General features: G+C 36.4%; 1 protein-coding gene across 2 annotated transcripts in view; it reads left to right on the top strand.

Annotated features, from left to right (window-relative positions):
- Rp2 (RP2 activator of ARL3 GTPase) overlaps nt 1-24297 on the top strand; it is a 40343-nt gene extending 16046 nt beyond the window's left edge. Inside the window, exons 2-6 of one of the 2 annotated variants that reach the window (XM_006991402.4) lie at nt 673-1338; nt 5707-5821; nt 20370-20455; nt 21010-21104; nt 24215-24297. In XM_006991402.4, the coding sequence (XP_006991464.1) occupies nt 673-1338; nt 5707-5821; nt 20370-20455; nt 21010-21093 (951 nt within the window). In that variant the 3' untranslated portion in view covers nt 21094-21104; nt 24215-24297. Of the gene's footprint in view, nt 1-672; nt 1339-5706; nt 5822-20369; nt 20456-21009; nt 23577-24214 lie in introns of those variants that run through there. The other variant, XM_016009695.3, reaches the window with a different exon arrangement.
- The last annotated feature ends 1198 nt before the right edge of the window (nt 24298-25495 follow it).

The raw sequence follows: 25495 nt of genomic DNA, 5'->3' as shown, positions 1-25495 counted from the left end.
CCGGAGCTGGATGGGAGCTCTTGTCCAGGAGGGAAGTCGGGGGCAGGATGGGAGCTGGGGGCCAGTCTCTAAGTCTCGGCAAGTGGCTGGGGTCTCTCTTGTCCAGAAGGGAAGTCCGGGGGCAGGATGGGAGCTGGGGGCTGGTCTCTACTCTTAGGAAGTGGCTGGGGTCTCAGGCGGATGGGCGTGGGGGCAGAGTTTGGAGATTGCAGGATCTGCCAGGGGTCTTGGAGAAGGGGAGCCTTCCTGGTAGGGCTAGAAGGGAACCTGCCCGGTGGCCAGAACCTGGGGCCAAGTTGGGCAGGTCTTCCCCGGAGTGGCTGGTACCCAGGGATGGGATCTAGACTGAGCCCATACACTCACCTCTTGTCCAGAAGGGAAGTCAGCGGGCAAGATGGGAGCTGGGGCTGGTCTTTAAGTCTCAGGAAGTGGCTGGGGTCTCAGGCGGATGGGTGTTGGGGCAGGGCGTGGAGATTGCAGGGTCTACCTCCCTCCTTTTTATTTACTGGAAAAAAAGATGCGTCCTATTCATTTTCTAATTTATTGCAAATTCAATGAAATTGGAAACCTAAGTTTTAGCATTAACAACTGTATCTGGCATCCCATAGGCACTTATTTGGTTTTGGTGAATACTGTTAACAATACTCAAGGTCTTGTGCTTTGCCCCTGCAGGTTGATCCAAAAGATTACATGTTCAGTGGACTGAAGGATGAAACAGTAGGTCGATTACCTGGAAAAGTGGCAGGACAACAATTTGTCATTCAAGACTGTGAGAACTGTAACATCTATATTTTTGATCACTCAGCCACCATTACCATTGATGACTGCACCAACTGCATACTTTTTTTGGGACCAGTGAAAGGCAGCGTGTTTTTCCGAAATTGTAGGGATTGCAAGTGTACATTAGCTTGCCAACAATTTCGTGTGAGGGACTGTAGAAAGTTGGAAGTCTTTCTGTGCTGTGCCACTCAACCTATTATTGAATCTTCCACAAATATCAAATTTGGCTGTTTTCAGTGGTACTACCCTGAATTAGCAGCCCAATTCAAAGATGCAGGGCTCAGTATCTTCAATAACATATGGAGTCACGTTCATGATTTTACACCTGTATCAGGAGAGCTCAACTGGAGCCTTCTTCCAGAAAATGCTGTGGTTCAAGACTATGTTCCTATTCCAGCTACTGAAGAATTCAAAGCTGTACGAATTTCCACAGAAGCCAATAGAAGCATTGTTCCCATATCCAAGGGTCAGAGACAGAAGAGCAGTGATGAGTCATGCCTAGTGGTATTATTTGCTGATGATTATACAACTGCAAATGCCAGGAAACTAATTGATGAGGTAAGGAGAAAAAGAAGAGAAATAGACAGATAGGACCATGCTACTTTGGAGAATCTCTAGGTTTTATCGTTGTTATTATGTACAAATTATTAGAAATACTGGCAACCCTCAAGCTATAGTCTCCCAACTCCTTAGAAGCAGATCCCTTGGGCCTCAAACTCCTTTCTCAAGACAACTTTTTAATCTAATTCAATTTAATAAGCATTCATTAGCACCAACTATGTGCAGGTTATACTGTTATTATATTTCATTCATTATGTGATGCGTGTTTGTTTTCCACATCTTTGCTGAAATACCTTGTAATTAGTTGCAACTTAGAAATAATAGAACGTAGGTGATGCTGGAAATTAAGGCATACAGATACAATTCTTTGCCTCAAACAATTCAATTTCCACACACACTCACAATAGTACTGCATATTGAAACATGACCTTTTCTAAAGATTTACTAAGAAAATTTCTTTGGAGTTTTAATTGGCTAGAGGTTGGAAATGACATTTAAGAACACAACTTTTAGACCCTGCTTTGACACTGTCATCCACATTGGGCTCCTTATTTTTTATTGCCCTATCACCATTGATAGGAGGCTGGGATATACAAATAATATGAATAAGATGGGAATTAGAATGGCAAAATCTCCAAGACTTTTGAGTGGTGGCTTTCAATGAGTTCATTAAGTAGAGAAGAGTGAATGCATAGCAGCTTCCCCTCAAAGCATTTGAGGAGGGAGAGGTTAAGGCTCCAGAAGCAGTAGTTCCTTTGTTGGTAGGTGCACCAGTAGGAAGATGTATTGAACAGAATTTATCCAGTAGGAATCTGTTTGAACTTCAAACTCAAGCTTCCAGAGGTGGATATGTAAGTTTCTTTCTATATGGATTGTTTTAAAGTTGAAGCATACCAAAAGCAGTGATGGTGTTAACAAGAAGTAAAAAGAAATACCTCCCTGTAGGTATACATCTGTAATGCAGAGAACCCCTGTCTGACATCTACAAAGTATATTTTGAGGTACAGCTTTTAAAAGTATAGAAGCTGAAGTATAATTTTGATATTTTCTTTTCTCTTTTTTTAAAAAGTCAGGGTCTCTCTGTGTAGCCCTGCCTGACCTTTTTACTATGTAGAGCAGGACTGTGTCTTGAACTTCCAGCAGTCCTCCTGCCTCTGCATCCCAGTGGCTTAAGCCATTGTGTCTGGCTTAAGATGTTGATGTTTTCTTTTGTTATGCCAGTATGATAAGAAGCATGCTGTAAGTTTTGTAAGATGTAGAAAAATATGTTTGTAGCCTTTGCACTATCTAGTCACATGTTAATTCAACATCTGAGAATTAAATATCTTCATTATGTTGTATGGCACATTTCTTTTGTATGGTGAATTTTTACTACATATAATTTACAGAACATTAATCATTCAAGTTAAACTCCATTTTGGTAGATAATCAGGAGTCAACACACAGATATTTTAACATGTTTAAAGAAAAAAGCCATCAGCACAGTCTTCGTGAGTCATCAATGTTTTGAACCCTTTGACTTTTGGTATCTGATATGTGAAATGGCCTTCGCAAGATTATGACTTAGAAGAGTGATATTCTTTAAATGTCCTTCTGGAATGCAAAATAAAAATCCTACACTACTACTAATAATAGTAGCTTACTCTTATAATGTTAGATATATGTCAGGCACTGTTAAAAGGGATTTACATGAATTAAAGGTTGTTCAAAACAACCCTGTGAACCACAGACAGGGTAAGTAACTTGGCAAAGGTCATTTAGCTAGCTGTTAAACAGCAAAGCTGTGATTCATCCATGCAGGCTGATAGTCTTCCTGTGTAGTAACCCTTAAACATAAAGCTGTTTTGCTGTCCCAGTGCTGAAAGAAAGCTGATGGATGCTTGGTGTAGCAATGTGACCCAAAGCTTGTTGAGTCAGGGGACTTCTAAACTAAAGATGCTTTGGTTAGTATTGTCTAGTTCTGAAAGCACAAAATGAAGGAATAAATGATTTAAAATGAAGTTGTTTAGAGGTCACCAGTGTTCCTGTAATGCCTCACTTATGCTCTGTAAGTAAGCCCAATAAACTAATTGGTTCACACAAAAAGAAAAAAAAAGGAAAAGAGTGCAAAAGAAAGAAATTGAAAATGAAAATTACATATTGAGAGTATCAAAGCATGCTAAATAATAAAATACCAACACATTTTTAATTATAAAACTTTTTTTTAAAATGACATTAAAGATTTAAAATAGAGGAAAGTTCCTTCCACCTTCCCACCTAAAAAGTTTGTAAGTATGGGCCACAAAGCATTTTCTTCACTTAAGATGATAACTTTGGAATAGGTTAAAGATGATTCCCACAGGCAGTGTACTTCACAGGCAGCCACAGTCCCATAGTTAAGTTAATCAACTTCCCTCTCCAGAGAATTCATAGGTAATGCCTATGTTTAATTGGAAAGGGTAAAATGCACATGGGTCCCAGAGTTTTCCATTTAATGTGAATTTGATTTTTCTTTTTCTGTTGATTTTCTGAAAAGTTCCATGGGTATTATTTTCTTTTGCTTTTTTCCTCACAAGGAATGTGTAATATTTCTTTGTATACAGCATAATATTGGCAAGTGAGCAATGATATTTGAATTCATTGGTTCATATGTGATTGAGTTTTCAGTGAGTTTACTCCATGCATCCTCAAAACCATTAATGAATACAAAAGGCATAAGGAGCCCAACTAATACACTGAGGGTCTTCATCACATCATGACTCAATCCATCATGCTAGGAAAAGGAACAGACATAAATGTTATGTTGAGAGATTATATAGTATTTTAAATTAATACTTGAGTTAGCAAAGAAACTAGTTAGTTCTGAAAAAAATAAAAGTTAAGTTTTTCTCACAGCACAACCATGTTAGGACAGCTAAGACTTGCTTGCTTTTAGATGAATCACATATATTTCTGGGATAAATTAGAGTAAACAAAGCTTGAATTAAGTATATTTTATAATTGAAATTGGTTAGTCACCACAATTTAAAAGTCTTCAGAAATATGATTTTCATGTAAAAGAGTCTCTAAACATCTTCAGTGAAAATATTAAGGTAGATACAACTTCATAGTTCATGTTTTGTTTTAGATAATGGTATTTTCAATTAATCTCTTTTTTTTTTTGAGAAAATGTCTTATGCAGCTTGTGTTGGCCTTGAGCTAGGTATGTAGCCAAAGATGGCCTTGAATTTTTGATCCTCCTGACTTTACCTCTTGAGCACTAGGATTATAGCATGAACCAATATGCTTGGCCATTTAAGCATAATTTTTTTTTGTTTATATCTGTCTATAAAATTAGAAACACTGGTGAGATTGATTCTGATATTTTAAGTCTTTACAGTTACTGTCTAGCAATAATGTCCATAGGGTTTCTCGTAATTTTTAATGTATCTTCTTGTCTGAGGGAGCACTGAGTGAGAATTCTGAAATAGGATTTGAGTTTCATTCAATTTGAGGATGTGATATTCAATAATATAACCATAGCATGAAATATTATGAGCTGTTACCACTGATTTTATAGAATAAATTGTAAAATGTCTTCAATCAAGTAAATACAAATTTATAAAGATATGTAGGTAACTGATTTTTTTTTTAAAGAATTCTCCGGGTTGTTTTGTTTTGTTTTGTTTTGCTTTTCCAGACATGGTTTCTCTGTGTAGGCCTGGCGGTCCTGGAACTCGCTCTGTATACCAGACTGGCCTTGAACTCAGAGATCTTATTACCTGTGCCTCCTGAGTGCTGGGATCAAACAACTGAGCCACCACCACCTAGCCTAAAAAAGAATTCTTTAATCCACTATCACATTAACTTGAATTAAAATCAAAGCTCTGTTGACTAATAGTTATATGACCTTGGGAAAGTTCTTAACCATGTCATATCTTAGTTATCTACAAGGAAGATGGTAGTAGTACCTGTCTCATGAAAGGTTAAATATATATATGTATATGTATATATAAAATACATAACATTCAGAAAACTTCATGTACTAGTAAATGCTCTCATACATGTGGTCTATCATTCTTGCACTATACTATACAAATTGCTGTGATGGCTTTTAAAATTAACAGGAGTATTTTTTCATTTTACTTTAACATCTTTATTATATTTAACAAATTATGTTAATTATAATGAACTATGGTATTTTTCATTGAACATTTACTGTATCATCAAATTAAGCTTCTGTTTAGTAGTTGTAAAGAAACAACAGCAGAGTGTGAATTACTCAGAACTAAAACAAAAATCAGAATGCTGTGTTGCATTATATACAGAAAAATGCTCAAGTGACAAGACCTTGTTTTCATCCCAGAGGTTCATTTTAAAATCTGAATGAAATTTTATTCTCCACAGATGGTTGGGAAAGGGTTTTGCCTGGTGCAGACAAAGGAAGTGTCAATGAAAGCCGAAGATGCCCAAAGGGTTTTCCGAGAAAAGGCATCTGACTTTTTTCTTCTTCTGAACAAAGGTATTTTCTGGATAACTGGGCTACTTTTGTGCATATTTTCTTGATTAACTCTCTTAATATTTCTCTTCTTCTATGTTGCTTTCTCTTCCTCTTTTGTTTTGTCTTTTTTCCAATACCCAAGAAGCCTTGTATAACTCACTTTTTTCCTGTTTGTGTTCTTAGTATTTAGTCACATTTCTATATTTTTTTAGTTTTGATTTTATTACTATTTTACCTTTGTACTGTTGCAAAGTACATGATAAAGATGTGCTTTAGCTGTACTGAAAAAGAAGTAAGAAATATAAAGTCACTATTTTCTGTTTTCATATAATTAACTTCTCGTGAAAAATTATAATTTCCCTAGTAAGTAAATACCAGCAATAAGTTTCAGATATTGAAGAAATGTGCACAAGAGAGGAGCTAGAATCTGTGTATCTTGCTGAAGGGCTGCTGCTTGCCTGTATTTTCTTATAGGCATACTGATTCTGGAGGTCAAAATACTGTCCATCTGTTGGGAGGAGGGACATTGTTTGCTCAAGGCTCTAAGTCAGTATGAATAGCAATATGGACTGCTAATTAGGTATACCCTACAGACAGGGCACATCTGTATGTGTGTTCTTTATGTATAAATAAATTATAATGAACTCTAAAAATGTGTATGAAAAAAGCATTGGAGGACTGTTAGGATAATTTTAATCAGTGATGCTTTGTGTAATTGGGCTGGTAGGTGTTAGCACAATATTTCATATCCTTATTTTAGTTATTGTAGTAGTGGAAGGACTTAATCCAGTGCTTGAGAGTACCTCAGAATATATTTTGATATAGGAACATTCAAATGAAATCTTGAAAATGAACCTTGAAACTCTCTTCAACTTTTAGGAATGGAATTGAGCAGAAAGTCTAATAGATATCCTAAAGTGTGAGGGTTAGTGTTGAAGTCAGCAATCTGAATCAAGAATTTATATATTTGTATAATATTAGTAAAGAAATATGATAGAATTGCTTCAACCTAAACAGTATCTGTCTTTAAACAATACAATGTTTCACATGGAAGTAGTAAAATGTTTTGTTGCTGGAAAAAGTAGAACTAAAACCAGTGAGCAGATGCTATGGGAATTTCAGGAAATAAATGTAATACAAACAAGTCTTAAAAAACAGAGATGCCAGGGCTGGAGAGATAGCTCAGTGGTTAAGAGCATTGACTGCTCTTCCAGAGGACTCGGGTTCGATTCCTGGCATTCACATGGCAGCTCTCAGCTGTCTGTAATTCCAGTTCCAGGGGACCTGACACCCATGACAATACACCAGTGCACATAAAATAAAAACAAATAAATTTTTAAAAATGCAAAGATGCCTACAGGAAGTACTCAAAGACTGAATCAGTCATGTCAGGTCAAAAGAATCAGCTTGAAGGAGTTTGTGTTGGCAAAATTTGGGGACAGTTTGACCATTAAAAAGAATAATGGGGGTTGGTGTAAAGGTGCCTAGCATGTTTGAGGACCTGAATTCCATTTCTAGCATCAAAATAAATAAATAAATAAACCCCACAAAGAATAATGCAGGTAATTTAACAACTGTTATGCACCTGTGGGAAAGGAAAGGCCTAAGCAATGTAGTGCATACCTGTAATCCCTGTACTTGGGAAGTAGAGGCAAGAGGAATTCATGAGTTCAAGGCCGTCCTTAGTTATATGATGAGTTCAGGACCAGCTTGAGCTGTTTGGGACCATTTCACAAAAGAGGGATGGGGCAGTGGTATCATATGCATTTAATCCCAGCACTAGAAAGGCAGAGGCGGGTGGATCTCTGTGAGTTCGAGGCCAGCCTGGTCTACAGAGCGAGTTCTAGGACAGCCAAGAGTATATAGTAAAATCCTGTCTCAAAAACAAAAACAAAACAAACAAGCAAAACACCAAAGAAAGGCGGTGAGCATTATGATTATAGGCTGCCTCTCTTGCCTTCTGCTTTCCTGCCTCTTTTGTCTTTCTTTATTCTTTTTTAAATCTGGAGAAGGGAAATCTTTTCAGTCTGTATGATAACTGAACTAAGATAAGAAAGAAAGTTACAGCCAGGCAGTGGTGGTGCACACCTTTAATCCCAGCACTCGGGAGGCAGAGCCAGGTGGATCTCTGTGAGTTCGAGGCCAGCCAGGTCTACAGAGTGAGATCCAGGACAGGCACCAAAACTACACAGAGAAACCCTATCTGGAACAAAAAGAAAGAAAGAAAGTTACATGACACCACAAGGAAACAATGAACCAAGTCCAAAATACAAGACATTCTATAAAGATAACTAGCTATGTTTCTTCAGATAAGGGAACTCTTTTGGATTAAAATAATCTGAAGAGATGTAACAATTAATGCAATGAGAGAACCTTGGTTTGATATGGGATTGATGTGAAGTGGACTAAAAAGGTAGTTTTTAAACTGGGAGTCTGAAGGTGATAGGAGTTGTTTAATTTCCTTAGGTATGGAAATAGTATTGTGGTTAGGTAGGATATGTGTGCTGAGTATCATGGTGTCAGCAAAACAAAAATAAAGCATGTGTGTGCACACGATGTATAGTATGTAGGGGCCAGCAAGATGACTCAGTGGGTAAAAGCACTTGCTACCAAGCCTCATGACCTTGAGTTCAGCCTCAGGGTCCCACATGAAAGAAGGAGAGAACTTACTCCCATAAGTTGTCCTCTGACCTCCATAAGTGTGCCATGGCATGAGTGCCCACATACATCCACATCTCCAAAAAGAAGTAAATATACAAACAATTGCTTAAAAAAACCTATGTGGCTAAATTTTGACTCTTGGTGACTATAGGTAAAGGTAAGATGGATATTTATGATGTTCTTTAGTATTTCTATAATGTGTGAGTTTTTTTTTTTTAATTAAAAATTGGAGGGATTGGAGCAATGACTCAACACTTAAGAGCATTCACTGGCTGCTCCTCCAGAGCACTCGCTGGCTGCTCCCCCAGAGCACCCAGGTTCTAGTCTCAGTGGTGGCTGGCTGACAGCTGTCTGTAATTCCAGTTCCTATGGATCTGATGCCCTCTTCTGGCCTCCAAAGGCACTGCGCGCACACTGTCCACAGACATACATGCAGGCAAAACACTCATACACATAAAATAATTAAGAGTAAAATAGAAACTTTAAATTTTTATCTTTTAAATTTTTTTAAATTTTTATCTTATTCTCAAAACCCCCCAAAATGGAGAAAATATTGCAATCTGCCTAATAGTGAATATATTAGGTCATGTGGAATAGCAAGCAGACTTGGTCCTAATATTCTAACAGGGTGGACTGGACCCTCTTCTGAGGTGACCAGTAGTTATTGTCAAGCAGGTCATTGTCTTGAGTAGGACTGGTCTGTGCATTATAGAATGTTGAACAGCATTTATGGCTCCTGCCCTCTTGATACACATTTCTTCAGTTGTAGCAACAACAACAAAAAATGTTTTTAGACATTGCCTGATGTCTTTTAAGGGGGCAGAATAAGTTCTTAGTTGAAAACCATTTTTTTAAAGCATAGGCTTGATCTTGAAAATTCACTTTTATTGTAATTCATAGCTGAATCTAAACTAGTCTTTAATCACAATTTAGTTCGTTTAGTTAACTCTTTTAGTTAATAAATATTATTGTTTGACTATTAATAAGAGAATCTGTGGTTTTCCATTCCAGGACTTCCAAATCTGACTAATCCTCAAAACCATCTGTGATGTGTTTAAAAATGTAAATTTCCAACTACTATCTTAGAAGCCTTTATGATATGTCCTTGGAATCAACATTTTGGTAGATTCTCAAATGGTCCTGAGCACTAATTAGACTTGTTTTCCTTTGTTTTAGAGGTTAATTTTCTTCAACAAAAACAGTAGATGAGATATGAACACTAGTAGAGGGCAGTCAGACAAAATGGTGATTTGTAGGCCACTCCAGGTTTGATGGTTTAGTCTCAATTTTCATGCTTTTTATTTTTAATACATTTTTAGAATAATTTTAAATTTACAGAAAATTTGCAAAGACCGTACCAAGAGTTTCTATATACCCTTTACCTGCTTCTCCAAATGTTAACATAGCCAAGGCACATTTGTTAAAACCAAGAAATTTACATCGGTAAAATGTTAACTAATACAGTCTGTTCTCATTTCACCAGATGTTTATCAACAAGTTTCAGTTCCAGAATTCAATTCTAGATCCCACGTTGGCTTTAGTTGCTACGTTTCCTGAATCTCCCCAACTCTATGACAGTTTTCAACCTTCTTTTGTTTTTCATAGCCTGAAACTTTGAAACACTTCCAGTTGCTGTGAAGAATATTGTTCTGTTGGGGATTGTCTGCTGTTTTCTCGGGTTAGGAAGGTTTGTAGGTTTTGTAGAAGTGAAGTACCCTTCTCTTTACATCACAGCCTAGGCTCATCATGAGCTGGTATCTGCTATACTTTTTTATGTTGCATTGCAGTGGGGGCACATTTGTGCTACAGGACAAATGTAAAAGTCAGAGGATACTTATGGGAGCTGATTCTCTTCTTCTACCATGTGGGTACCAGGGATCAAACGCAGGTTGTCAGGCTTTTACTCTCTTTTTCCCATCAGTCTAGAGATTTATGTTTTGTTTGGTAGTTTTTAAAAATTTTTTCAGCTTTATTGATACATAATTGCCAGACATTACATTTTAAAGTATATAATCTAGTGACCTGACCTATCCATATATTATAAATGGTTACCACAAACAGCTACCTCATATAATTATCTTTAAATTTTTGTTTAAAATATATTATTATATGTATGTATGTGGGTGCATGTTTGTAGCAGGAATCTTAAAAGTTCTTATTAATAAAATCAAACCCGAGGCGAGTTATTGGGGTCCATGCTGGTTGGCCAGAGAGACAGAACAAGCCACAGCTATCTCACCTCGCCAGATCCTCAGCTGGTCTTGTCTCCTCAGACTGGAGGCTTCTGAGTCCTCATCCCAATGGCTCTCAGCTGAATTACTGCTCAAAAGCCTGAATGCTTAACCAGCCAAAATCTTCTAGTTTCTGGTCCTCACGCCTTATATATCTTTTTGCTTTCTACCACCACTCCCTGGGATTAAAGGCTGGCTTTCTGGGATTAAAGGCGTGTGTCACCATGCTTGGCTATTTCCAATGTGGCCTTGAACTCACAGAGATCCAGAGGGATTTCTATCTCTGGAATGCTAGGATTAAAGGTGTGAGTGCCACCATTTTCTAGCCTTTGTATCTAGTGGCTGTCTGTTCTCTGACCCCAGATAAATTTATTAGAGTACACAATATTTTGGGAAACACAATACCACCACACATGTTCCAAGGCACAACTAGAGAGGTTAGAGGACAACTCTGCTAAGTCACTTCCCTTTTTCTACCTTTACTGGGATCTGGGGATTGAACTCAGGTTTCCAGGCTTGTACAGCCTGTGTGTGCTTGTGGTTGTGCTGTGCATTCTAGATAGTAGATAGCTCAAGCTGTATATGCAGCCCCAACTTGCTAATCATATAACTACACTAGTTTATATGATGTAACCAGCATCTTGCAGTTTCTCCAGTCTCTAGCGTGGATGACCCAGAACTCACAGGGATCTGCCTGCCTCTGCCCTCTAAGTGCTAGGATTAAAGACATAAGCCACCAAGAGTAGTCCATATCATATTTTTTGTCCACCCATCTGTCAACAAGACCCTTAAATTTGGTTCCATTTCTTGGTTATAGTGAATAATGCCTCAATAATGCAGGAATTTTTTTTCTGGGTAGCTATTTGATTTCTGTGGAATATATACCCAGAAGTGGGATTGCTGGATTATATGGTAGTTCTATTTTTTATTTTTTTGAAGAAGTATTTTCATAATGGCTATAACAATTTAAATTCCCACTAGTGGTGCACAAAGGTTTTTCTTGCTCCATATCCTCAGCAATGCATTTCTCTTTGTGATACTAGCCCACATAACATGTATGTGAAGTTGATATCTAATCATGGGTTTGATTTGCATTTTCTTGATGATTAGTGACATTCAGAACCTTTTCATGTGATGTTTCTAATTTTATTGATAGTTTCAAAGAAGTGTTTTGCATTTCAATTTTCTTTCCAATTCCATTAGGTTTCTGTTCTCACATTTATTATTTCCTTACTTTCACTAACATTAGGTATGATTTGTTCTTTCTCTAGCTTCTTAAAGTATGAGCATAAGTTACAGATTTTAGTATGATTTTTGACATTGAAAACTTACAGCTAGCAGCATGCCTGAGTGAAGCATATGTACACACATGTTCTTACAAAGCACAGCACAACCTTCCTCACTGAGGTACAATGGACACCAAGTTTGGGGGCTATGTCAACACCACAATGAGTAGGGAATCTCAGAAATATGGATTTTCTGGTCCTTTATAGAGAAAATAATGACATTTAATTTAGTGAGAAGTATTTTTAAAGCTAGTATAGTGGCACATTCCTGAGACCAGGCAGCATAGGCTATATGTGAGTTCAAGATCAACTTGGATTACCTATTAGAATACTGTCTCAAAAAAATGAAAAAGAAAAGAAAAACAAAAAATTGGGGAATGGAGAGATGGCTCAGTCATTAGGATCACTTGAACCCGAGTTCAATTCCCAGTACTCATGTTGGGTGGATCAGGAATACCTATAACTCAAACTGTAGGGCATCCTCTGCTGGCTTCCATGGGCACTTACACTCAAGTGCATATACTCTGAAAAAAAACAAGCATACTGTTTTCTACAGTTAGTTAAACTTGTTTTATGACACAGGCTACAGTCTGTTTTGTTTATATTTCATGCTCATGTGAGGATAATGTAAAATCAGTTGCTTGATAGAATAGTATATAAATATCTACTATGTCAACTTAGTTGATAATAATATGCAAGTTATCTCTCTCCTTAATTTTATGCCTACTTATTTGATACCTTAATGAGAGAAATGTTGAACTCTATAGGTGTATCTTTTTCTTATCAAATCTGTACAATTAAGGTAAAAATTTTTGATAGCATATAGTTGGTTTTTGCTTTTCAGTCCAGTCTAATAGTCTTTCCTTTAACTGCTGTGTTTAGAGCATTCATATTGAAGGAGATTATTGATAAATTTGGATCAAAGTCTGTCATCTTGCTAGCTTTTTTCTGTTACATTTTTGTTACCTCTGTTTCCATGTAATTGAACATTTTTATAATTCCATTTAACCTTCTATTGACTTGTTAATTTTACATGTTTTTATAAAATTTAGTTTCATAGAAGTAAATTAAAATTTAGGTAATTTACATCTACCTTCTAATATTCTCCAACTTCACTCAGTATAAAAACCTGCTAACATATTTTCAGATCTCCCTTTCCATATTGTGTTCCTTATCATTTCTTTTACTATTATGTTTATTATGATGCATTGTTATAATGGATTATTAATGTTATTGCTTTGAGTTGTCACATGTTTTTAGAGCAATATAAAATAAGAAAAATAGAGATCATATTTAACTGGCTGTTTTAGAAGAGAGGAATACCATGGTCCTTTTAAAATGCAATTATTATTACTTTGGTTGTTGTAGGGTACAAGCAGAGAGACCAGATAGGCTGTTGCTCTAATCTAATTGATGCAGCATAGTGGTTTGTTCATGACAGCTGAGATGCCTAGATTTAAAGCTATTGTAGAGTATTTGAATATGAAATTTACACTGAAACACTAAAACATGACCAGTATCCTTGTTGACCTCATAATTCACTTAGAAATAATCACAGTAATTTCAGTAAGCATCATTAGACACATAGGGCTAATTAAGGAATACACTGTCATTTGCTGCACGCCACAGGAATATATCATAAGAACTCAGCTGGTTATGGCAAAATCACTACCTGGAGGGATCAAGGATTTCCTCCAGAGAAAGCCAAATTCCAAGGAGCTTTTGGTGTTATTTGGCTTGTTACATATCAGCTGTATTCTGTTATGAAAATCATGTGTGCCTTCATAGTTTTCCCAATTGACTTTTCCCTTGGAAGGGCTAACAGTGTGGACTGATCACTCTCTGGACACACACATTCCAGGAGTTTAGAGAACAGCCTCGGGGAAAGGCTTTCTCCTTTGGAATCAGATATCTCCCTTAGCCACTGTCAAGGGCTACAGGAAACACCACCTAGGGGGGCGCCCAACTTCCGAGGATAACAGTGATAACAGCCCACATGCGAGGATAACAGTGATAACAGCCCACATGCGAGTCTCCTGACTTAAGGTAAATTCCACAAGGAGACACCGCCCAGGTGGTCCCCCAACTTCCGAGTACTAACAGTGATAACAGCCCACATGCAAGTCTCCTGACCTAAGGTAAATTCCACAAGGAGACACTGCCTAGGTGAGGTGGACGTTAAGTAATAGCTTTACACAATTTAGCTTGAACCCTCTCTTTTTATACCAGGAATTCCAAGGCACAGGACAGAGAAGAGAAAAGAGAATGGAAGAACTAGATGGGTAAGAACTTGAGAGGAACAAACTGAGATGGGAAAGAACTAGATTGAAGAGCTAGAAGAGAGTACTAGAGGAACGAGATGGAAGATGAGGAAGAGTCAGATGGGAAAGTCCTAGCTGGGTAAGAACAAGGTGAAAAGGACCTAGATGAGGCAGAATTAAGATGAGAGAATTAAGATAGAACTTAGAGGGAGCAATAGATAACAGAGAGAAATCAGGCAAGAAAGGAGCTAGGCACAAGAACAGAACTGAAGCTGTGTATATGTAGACGTTATGCCAGAGGAATTAAAGAAAGTGGACTATAGAGCTTGGTGTGCTGAGATTCTATTTCCTGAAAATAGTCCTCGCCATTAGTAGTTCTCTCTCCTGAGCCCAAGGGATATATAATATTAAGGCTGGTCCCGCTAATATTATACAAGAGTCATTATCATATTTTCTTAAATTTAGGATTATCCTAGTGTAAACTGATACATTTACATACCTGTCTTATTGGTATTACTGTCTTAGAAAATTATTAAGCCACTTATTGGAAGTTCACCATATTCTAGTAAAGAATATTAACCAATATACCTGCTTATTTAGTTCTTTCTGAATTCTAGATTATATTCTCTTTGTAGAAAACAGGAACTGTCAATAATAAATACCTAATTTAAAAAGGAAGAAAGACTAGGGACACATCTCAGGGGTAGAGTGCTTGCCTTACAATCCCAGGGCTCTGGATTCAATCTCCAATACCAAAATTAAGGAAGAATAAAATTATCTTCTGTAACTTTCTAAACATACTGCCTCTATTCAAAAATAGAATTGGGGGCTTAAGAAATGGCTCTGTGGTTAGCAACACTTGTTGCTCTTGCAAAGGACTGAAGGTTGGTTCCCAGCACCCACATATGGCTCACAATCATCCATAACTCCAGTTCCAGAGGATCCGGCACCCTCACCTCACATACATACATACAAGGAAAACACTCATTAAAATAAAATAAGTAAATCTTTAAAAAATAAAATTTAATGAACCCATGTGTTCCAACCCCTATTTCCATCAACTTTTGTCAGACTTTTTTTTTTTTTTTTGGTTTTTCGAGACAGGGTTTCTCTGTGTAGCTTTGCGCCTTTCCTGGAGCTCACTTGGTAGCCCAGGCTGGCCTCGAACTCACAGAGATCCGCCTGGCTCTGCCTCCCGAGTGCTGGGATTAAAGGCGTGCGCCACCACCGCCCGGCCTTTGTCAGACTTTTAAAACATCTTGCTAGCTATAGTGACTCGTGCTTATAATCTCAGCATTTGGAAGGTGAGAAAAAAAGAAGGTTGCTACAAAGTTCAGAACAGCCTGGGTTCCATAGTAAGTTCCAGGCTAGCCAGGGTTATAGAGTTAAGACTGTCTCAAAACAACAACAACAAAAAACTTTTAGCCTCTCTTTTCATGAAATATTCTTAATACAATTTTATTTTGTCTTGACATTTCATTCCCAAATATTTGTTTATCTCAAATTAAGCAAAATTTAAAGCATGTTTTCTTGAGTAGCCATACTGCATTGTAATACCTAACGGTTAATGGTAGTTCCTTAAAGATCCTTTAATATTCAGATGCAAATTATCTTCATTGTCATATTCTTTATGTCATTTTGCAGTTAATTTAATTCAAGTCTAAAAGTGGGCCCACTTGTAATTTGTTGTTTTATATCTTGTATCTCATAATAAAAAAAAAACAGGAATTTTTTTCTTCTTTATTTTTGTTTCATGCCTCTGTCTTATTAATGAAGTTTGGTCAGTTGTCCTTCAGCATTCATGGGATTAACTTGTTCCACTATGTTTCTTGTAGAAGTTAAATCATTTACATTCAGGCTTTTTTTTTTTTTTTTTGGCAAGAATACTTCATAGGTGACACTGTCTCTTGTTGCTTTAAATGTAAATATCCATGATGTTTGAGTTCGAGGCCAGCCTGGGCTACCAAGTGAGTTCCAGGAAAGGCACAAAGCTACACAGAGAAACCCTGTCTCAAAAAAATCAAAAAAAGAGGAATTTTTAGTCATGCTAAGATTCATGCTAAGAATCATCAGCAGGTTCAGGCTCAGGTGGTAATGACGTTTTCAAGGTGAGTCCCCTGTAGGATGCCAAAACCATAGGAGTTTTTCCTGAATCAAATATTTTAACAAGAGTTACAAAATGATCACTTTCTGGTTATATCACCACCTCTACATTTATTAGTAGATGTTATGAGAACACCTTGACACAGCACTGTTTAGTTGACTTGAAATATGTTTCATATCAGAAAATCAGAATAAAGAGGAAAAATAAGCATCAATTTTCAGAATAATGAATTGGCACCCTAGCAGCCCCCAGTAGTGTCTCGTGAGTTTTGTTCCTTTTTTGTCTAAATACCATTGCAAACTCAAGGATTTTTATATATTCAGTGTGTTCTAATAAGCTGTAATTATTTCTTCTGATTTTACCACATCTCATGTTTAGTCATTGGTAACCCCTTCAGGCTGTCTTTTGTATCCTTTTAATATACTCCATTGGCCTTGGATAATTTCAGTGCTTTTTGGTTCAACAAGATATTTTGGCTGCATATGAGATGGTGCACATTAGTAATCCCAGTATTCAGGAGGCTGTGGCAGAAGGATTGTGAGTTGTTAACCAGCCTGGACTATATGACAAGACACTGGCCTCAAACTCACTATGTAGCTGAGACTGGCCTTAAACTTCTGATCTTCCTGCTTCTACCTCCTGAGTGATAAGATTATAGACATGTGCTAACTACACCTCTCAGATCTTTTGTTTTAATGGGGGAATTTTTACAGACAAAAAGTAGACAGAAGTGCTGGACAGTGGTGGCGCACACCTTTAATCTCAGCACTCAAGAGGCAGAGGCAGGTGGATTTCTGTGAGTTCCAGGCCAGCCTGGTCTACAAATCGAGTTCCAGGACAGCCAGAGGTGTTAGAAAAACCCTGTCATGGGAAAAACAAAAGTAGACAGAAGAACCTGGTATGGTGGTACATGCTTTTAGCTGAGGATCAAACCCAGGGCCTTGCACTTGCTAGGCAAATGCTCTACCACTGAGCTAAATCCCCAACCAGAGGTACATGCTTATAATCCCAGTACTTGGAAGTTAGAGGCAGAGGCAGGTGGGTCTCTGTTAGTTTGATGCCAGCCTGGTCTATATACCAAGTTCAGGCCAGCCAGTGCTAATTATGTAGTGAGACTCTGTTTCAAAAAAGAAAAAAGTCAAAAAAAGTAGATTGATAATGTAACAAAGCCCTGTAACTACCACTTGCTTTCACAGTTACCAAATATGTTCATGAGTTTTCCATTGCTATAATAAATAATAACTGAAATAATCAACTTAGTAGAAAAGAAAAGTTTTATTTTGACTTGCAACTCTTGGAGCTTTCAGTCTATGACTGGCCTTGTTCTTGTGGGCTTTCAGTGGCACAGTACACTGTGATGGAAACACATGTCAGGAAGAAGCCCATCCACCCTGTGCCTGAAACAAAAGGAAGAAGAGATGAGGCCCCACAGTGTTTTGTGGATATGTCCCCAAAGACATAAAATCTCCCACTATGCACCATCTCTAAAAGTTTCTAATACCTTCAAATAGTGCTTTGGGCTGGGAACTAAGCTTTTAACACATGGGCTAAAATCCAAACACAATTACAAAAAAAATTACACAGGCTCATAGCCAATATAAGACTTAGTTAATTTTTTTTCTTTTATAATATTTCTGAATGTTTTGGTTTCTTACAATATTGTTTTAACATAATGGTTTTGTAATAAACAGCATCTTTTACTACCAGAGTAAGATTAATGAAGTTTTAAAATCCGCTTCTATATATTTGTACTTAGGCCATATACCACTGAGGGTATACAGACAAAACATTGCCTTCTAAGGTTGCTTAGAATAAGTCTTTGTATGCTCATATCACTAACTTGATAGACTCATTTATCTTAGTTTGCTTATAGTTTTAGAACTGCTCTTTTCCCCACATTTACTTTTAGCTTTGAGATACTAACATGCTTTCCAATGTCCAAGTTATATTGAGAGAATTTTTACCTGCATCCATGCCACAACACTTGACTCCCCGCCCCACTTTCCTTCAATAGGTAAACATTTCGGGGGGAGCTTATGATATTTCCCCCTTTACATCACAATCAAGCTTTTTGAACAGGTCTCTGGATTGGAGTAGGTTCTCTAACATAAGAACTTTTTCCTAGAAGGCTACCTTTAGAATTATTCCTCCTTGTAAGGTTTCATTTGATACCCTCTTCTTATCACTCACATTTTCCACAGAGCCTTTTTGCCAAGAGTAAGAAAATGTAAGCTGTTACCTTTTCTTTTACTCAGTACCTATCATAATCTACAGATACTGTGGTGCTGTGAACTCATAGTTAGCTTGCTCTCTAAGTCTGGGTGATTGTACAGTTGACTACTATATTGCTTGCCTTTCCTGTATGTTTCTGTATTAAATTGCAACCCTCCAGTTATTTAGGTGCCAAATATAATAAGATCTTTCTCATTCTTGTGCTTTGTCCAGGACACAGAACTACATTATACTCAGCATTTCATATTTGTTCACTTTAGTATTTCATACTTAGTACTCCATTATTCTATATTGTTTAATGTTTGTTTAAACAGTTTATATCTATTTTCAAGGCCCATTTGTAAATTCCTGGAGGTCAAAACTTCTCCATCACCATAGGAAATAAACTGCTGATCTGTTAGGAATATAGTGATAGCTGAATAAACATTAATTGAAGTGCACATTTTCATGGCCTTGGCCATGCTTATCAACAAATCTGTTATAGTCCAGTTTTACCAAAGATTAAATCATGAATCTTTAACCCAAAATGTAAGTCATAGGGGGTTTTAAAAGCATTCAAATTAATGGATGGGAAAAGAGGCACAAATCTTTCTATTCAGAGGATTAAAAATAAAAAAATTGATCTTTGCTTTTAAAATGTAGCTTTAAGGAGCTGGAGAGATGGCTCAGTGGTTAAGAGCACTGACTGTTCTTCCAGAGGACCCAGGTTCAATTCTTAGCGTCCACATGGAAGCTTATAACTGTCTGTAATTCCAGTTCCAGGGCACCTGACACCCTCATATAGATATACATGGAGGCAAAGCACCAATGTACATAAATAAAAATTTAAAAACAAACAAACAAAAAAGAAATGTAGCTTTAAGATACACTCCAAGGAAAATTCTTTCAAAGAGGTATTGCATTGGTGCCTGGCCTCAATTCCCTTTTGGTTTATTTCCATAGTTGGTGGGCTAGAACTTTGATGGTAAGTAGGGGAGCTGGAAGAAAGGCAGGATGCCTGGTAAGACTTGTGTATGTTGACTTGGATTGTTTTTCTCTCATTTGGTATTTTTCCCACTAGTCTTTGTACTGCTAAATGAGTGGAGATTCTTTGGTTTTGTTTGTTTTGTTTTAAAAAGAAGAATAAAAAACCAAAGAAACCAGACAATTTCCAACATTTGAAAATGTGACAGTAAGGGGGGGTGGAGAGATGGCTTAGCAGTTAAGAATGTTTGCTGCTCTTGCAAAGGACTGGAATTCAGGTATCAGCACCCAAATCTGGCAGCTCAGAAACAACTGTCTGTAACTCCAGCTACAGGGAATCCATTGACCTCTTCTGTACTCCACAAGGCACTCCACATGGTCATACCCACACACATACATAATTTTTTTAAATGTGACGTTAGTCCTATAATAGAATTAGAACTGCTCATCATAGGATAAGACTTAGTGTTTATTTGTTTTATTGACAGGGATAGCAAAAAAAAAAAGCTGAAATGATGTGCCCTTCTATCTACCTCCTTCTTCTTTCCCACCTGATGAAGATACTGGAAATTTCTCAGGGAAGAATAAAAAAAATGAGTGGTGGGTGTAGTGCATACCTATAATCCTAGTACTCAGGAGGTAAAGACAGAAGGATGGAGAAAGGTTCAAGGGCAGTCTTGTCTACATAGTGCCTTCCAGGCCACCCAGGTACATAGTGAGACTATGTCAAAACTCTAAAACAAAAGAAATGCAAGAATTAATTTTACAATATATTTGTATTCTAAGTATTCTAAGTAATGCTAAGAAAACATTTCTTTGGGTTCCTTTTAGGTCCAGTGATTGCCTTGGAATTTAATGGAGATGGTGCTGTAGAAGGATGTCACCTTATTGTAAATGAGATATTCAATGGGACAAAGGTATAGATCTTACTGACTATATCTCAATCTAACTTTCTATTTTATCTCCTTTCCCTTACAACCAAATAGTACTTGTATCTATAGTATATTCTTTAACCCATAGGCTCAGAATCATCTGTAACTCCAGCTCCAGAGGTCTAACAGCCTCTTCTGACCTCTGAGAAAACCAGGCATGTGCGTGGTACACATACATACCTGCAGGCAAAACATTCATACACATAAAGAAATAAATCTAAAAAAATCTTAAAAAATAAAATTTAAAAAAAAACCCTGGGGGCTGGAGACATAACTCAGTGGTTAAAATCACTGACTGCTCTTCCAGAGGACCCAAGTTTGATTCCCAGCACCCACATGGCAGCTCACAACTCTGTAACTCCAGTTCCAGGGGATCCAGCACTAATCACACATAAATGCAGTCAAAAATGCATGCACATAAAATTAAAATAAAGTTAAAAAATAAAACCCTAAGCTTTTGACTTTGTTCTGTAAAGATGTGGCCTGTGGTATTTAAGGGCTACAGAACTAATTTTTTGTTTATTTTGTATTTTAAATAGATGTTTGTATCAGAAAAGAAGGAGACAGCATCTGGAGATGTTGACAGCTTCTATAACTTTGCTGAGATACAGATGGGGATTTGAAGCGGATTGTGGTATTAAGTCCTTTCCAACTTTTATATAGAGAGTTTGATAACATACTTATGTATATTACTCTAAAGCCATTAGTAATTTTTACTAATGCTAAAATTGTTAAAGGCTTTTTTTAAAGTAACTCTTTGAATACCGTATCATTTACTTGAGGACCTAAAATAGTTCATTTAAATTAAGTATTCTAATCATCTTATAAATTATTTAACCTCCTTCAATAAGTTTTCAGTTTTATTTCTTTTCATATAATAGAAAACAGAAGTAGCCGGGTGGTGGTGGCGCAAGCCTTAAACCCCAGCACTCGGGAGGCAGAGGCAGGCGGATCTTTGTGAGTTCAAGGCCAGCCTGGTCTATAGAGCTAGTTCCAGAACAGCCAGTGCTACACAGAGAAACCTTGTCTCAAAAAAATTAAAAAAAGAAAGAAAACAGAAGTGGTTATCAGTTCACAATTTTAATGTTAATTAAAATTTGTTTCAAATCTCTGATAATTTAAACTTTCCAACTTTCCTTAGTGCTGCTCTATGGTATTCATTTGATTGTGTATTTTGTTACTTATTTTCTCTTTCAATTTAGCGGAATTTGTTATTAGGTGATAATTAAATAAACCTATGCACTTTTTTCAAAAATGTATATCCAGTTAAATAATCATTTCCTTCTTGCATTATATGACTAATGAGATTTTGTACATGAAGTTAACATACTATTTTGTAAATTGAAAATTTTTAAAGAAATGGGAATTTGAAAGCTGAGTGTGTAGTGTCATCTGTAGACCCAAGCTACTTGAGTTGTGAAAGTGGAAGAATCTCTTGAACTCAGGAGTTCAAGACCAGCCTTTACAACATAGTGAGACCCTATTTCAAAAGAAAGAAAAAACTAAGATACTCAATAATCAGCATTGCAAATACTTCTGACTGATGCTGGCATTGCTGTTTTAAGAACTAACTACTTCATAAGTAGTATGGCTGTTTTTTTTAAATACAATTGCTAGACGATTCTTCTGTTTCCTAGTAAGGAAAAGTATACACAACATAAAACTATAGAACACCAATCACTAGTAGATTTGAGAGAGGTGATTACTGTCTGATAGCTCTTGTGACTATCAAGAGTCCTAGAGCAAAACCTGTGACTTTTAGGTAAGGAATACTTTTGAGTAAGGTCTGATAATAAGCTAGGCAGGTTATTCAAAATCTCTATACATTTTTTTTTTACTTGTGTAAAGTAATGTTCAAGTATGATAAAAGTTTTGGTTACCTGAAATCATTATTTCTCAAATCCATTTGTTCATAGTAATTTTCCAGGAGGTATGAGAATTGTTCAGAAATACACATTGGTGGATCCAATCTTCAGATGCACAGATTCAGTTCTCAAAGGAAACTGCTTTAGGGTGTGTTGTCATCTAAACTAATCAGTTCTGAAGGTGTGATTGATAGGTTGGTCTTATCACATTTAGCAGCAAATAGGAACAGCTTTCTTAGGCCCATTTAAAGGAATCTGAAACTCTATTTTTATAAAACTGAGACTGAAAATGACCACTTGTAAAAATTCCTTTTATGGTTGTTACTAAAAGTGTATTTTCATGTTTAAAATGCTTTAAGTCAACTTATAACTACCGTGTTGAATTGTTAATATGTAGAAATAATACTTTGTTATTTTAAATGAATAATATCAAGCACCTACATTGTGCCTAGCTTTGTGCTGACTGTCTTCATTTGAACATTTCTTTTATAAAAGCAACATCTACAAAGTCAATGTGATCTCATAAGGTGCAAATAAAAACTGCTGGAAGGTATAATAGAATTTCTATCATATTTTACAAATAATCTTTGCAAATTGTGGTCAGAGGCATTAATGTTTCCCTGAGCTAAGCTAAATTAAATACATTTGTTTCTGTCTTGATTATTAAATGTCATGAGTCACATTTAAAATAATCTCAATACTTGTTTTTTAGAACTAAAATGCAATGTTATACAAAGCAATACGTTGAGTTTTTTATCTTTTCTGTAGCATTGTTCAAAAACTCAGGAATATAATGTAAATGAGACATTAATTTAAGATTTTCCCCACCAAATTTAGCCTGTTAACCAAAGCCTAATATTGTCTACTCAGTTAGATAAGAACTTTTACTGACGTTGGATATTTATTGACATTAATAATTGTCAGTTGACTATTGAATATTTGAAAGATTTTTAAAATAATTAGTTCTATGTTAGTTGTTTCTGCAATTCTAAACTTTGGTAGTAATCATGATATACTAACTACATTTCATTTCTGAGTAGTTTTTAATTCATGAAAAATAAATAGCAATGAAAATGATTTTTATTGTTGTATTTGTTTAAACATCTTAGTTTATTTCTCTTGCATTAATAGTACTGCTATTTTTCTTTTGGATCTGTATATTTATGTGTAGCTTTTATATGTAAATTTATCTAGTGTTTATAAAATATGCTTTGCAATAAATGTTAAAAATTTAAAATGGGTTAACACTTTTTGATGAGTACTTCTATATTTATTCATACATGTACCAAAATTTGATACAATTTTTATTTTGCTTTTGGGTGTTTTGTTACACAATTTTTAATTTTAAAAACAAAATAAAGTGGTCTAATCTATGTCTTCTACTAATGAGAAATGAACTGTATGCTGAGTGAGTGTATATGTGTTTGATGTATATATGTGCTTGTGTATATACACAAGGTACTCTGAAGAAGTGAAAAGAAACATTTTAATATAAGGAATTTCTAGCATAATGTTTTCTCTGCTAAAATAAGTCATTTTATTTTGACTGAATATTTGCTAAGATTAGGCATCTTTCTCCTCCATATTTTAAAAAAAGCTGGGTGTAGCATATACAGTTGTAATCCCAGCATTTGAGAATTCAAGGCTAGTATAGGTTATGCATTGAGTGCCAGGCCAGCCTGGACTACATACATAGTGAGAGCCTGTCTCAAAAAATAAAGAATTGTGATAAACTTTCTTTCAGGTTTATAAAAGTAGATGGTATTTTTATTGTCAAATCTATCAATCTTTGTACTCCTTTCCTAGCTCATTAAACAAATACTGAAAGTGCAAATTAGTTTTAAAAAATATAACATTATGTTTATTTCTACTTATAAAGGTTCTACAAGCACAATAAGAACATTCGGAGCATTGGGAACAAGCAGAAATGATAACACAATAATAAAATTACTTCCTGTTGGATACTTCTTGATGTCTAAACATTGTTTTTCTCATAAAAGATATATTTAAGTTTTCTATATAAAAAGGGAAAGTGATTTTGATGCATATGAAAATTTAAGATGCTCATTCTATACTGTTAGTTCTCCAAGCTGTAGAATCAAGGTGCCTTCAAAACCCATTGACGGACTAGAGAAATGGCTCAGAGATTGAGCATTGACTGCTTTTGCAGAGGTCCTGAGTTCAGTTCCCAGCAACCACATGGTGACCCACAGCCATTTATAATGAGATCTGATTTCCTCTCCTTGACATACAGGCATTTTGCAGACAGAGCACTATATATATAAGTGAATAAATCTTTTTTTAAAAAAAAATTCTAGAAAACATTTTATCTTTTAAAAAGCATCTCCTTTGCAGTAGATGGCAGTTAACACAGAGACCCTCAACTAGTTAACATGCAGAATAACAGACTGTAGAGTGCTGAGTCCTTAATGGGACAACTGCACCACAGCCCTCCCTCCAAAGCTCGGAGATCTTCTTGGAAGAGGAGTTGGAAAGATCCAGAGGTGGTGGATAACATCAAGGGAACTATTTTCTGGCTACAAACAGGCAGTTGCACACATGAACTTAGAGTGATGTGACACCATGCACAAGTCTTGTGCAACCTCCAGCCAGACAAAAGATCACAGCACAGAGGGGGGGAAGGTAGGCACAAAAATCCCACCGCTAGCTAAGAAGCTACTGGCATTTGATAGCTGCTGAGAGAGAGAATCAGGTTTCTTTAATGATGTGACCTCTGGTAGGTTGACCATAGGCTGTGACAAGCCACACTCCCAAAACCATCTAGCAACACAAACTGGACTTGATGGGAGAAAAAAAAATCTCAAAATTGCATGAGAAGGAATTGGAGGATAGGGAGGGTAGTTATGGAAGGAGTTGGGCAAAAAGGGTAAACATGTTCAAAATGTGTCACATGAAATTCCCAAAGACTGAATGTTTGAAAAATAGATGCAGGAAGTGTGATGTAGATATATCAATTGGGATTGGGTTCCCTGCAATCTTTTGATTTCTGTGTTGTGTCCATAAATACTGTTCTACTTCAAAAACAGCACAGGATCCTTAAAACGTTTTTTTTAAGTATAACACTGAAAAAGCCAGCCTTTGTGTGAATGATAGTTATGTATAATAGCTTCAATCTGAAGTATCTCTCAAAGGTCCATGT

The sequence above is a fragment of the Peromyscus maniculatus genome, chromosome X (assembly GCF_049852395.1).
Source record: "Peromyscus maniculatus bairdii isolate BWxNUB_F1_BW_parent chromosome X, HU_Pman_BW_mat_3.1, whole genome shotgun sequence".
In the NCBI taxonomy this organism is placed as follows: domain Eukaryota; kingdom Metazoa; phylum Chordata; class Mammalia; order Rodentia; family Cricetidae; genus Peromyscus; species Peromyscus maniculatus.
Note: the sequence above shows the minus strand (reverse complement) of the source record. Positions and strands in the feature narration are given on the sequence as shown.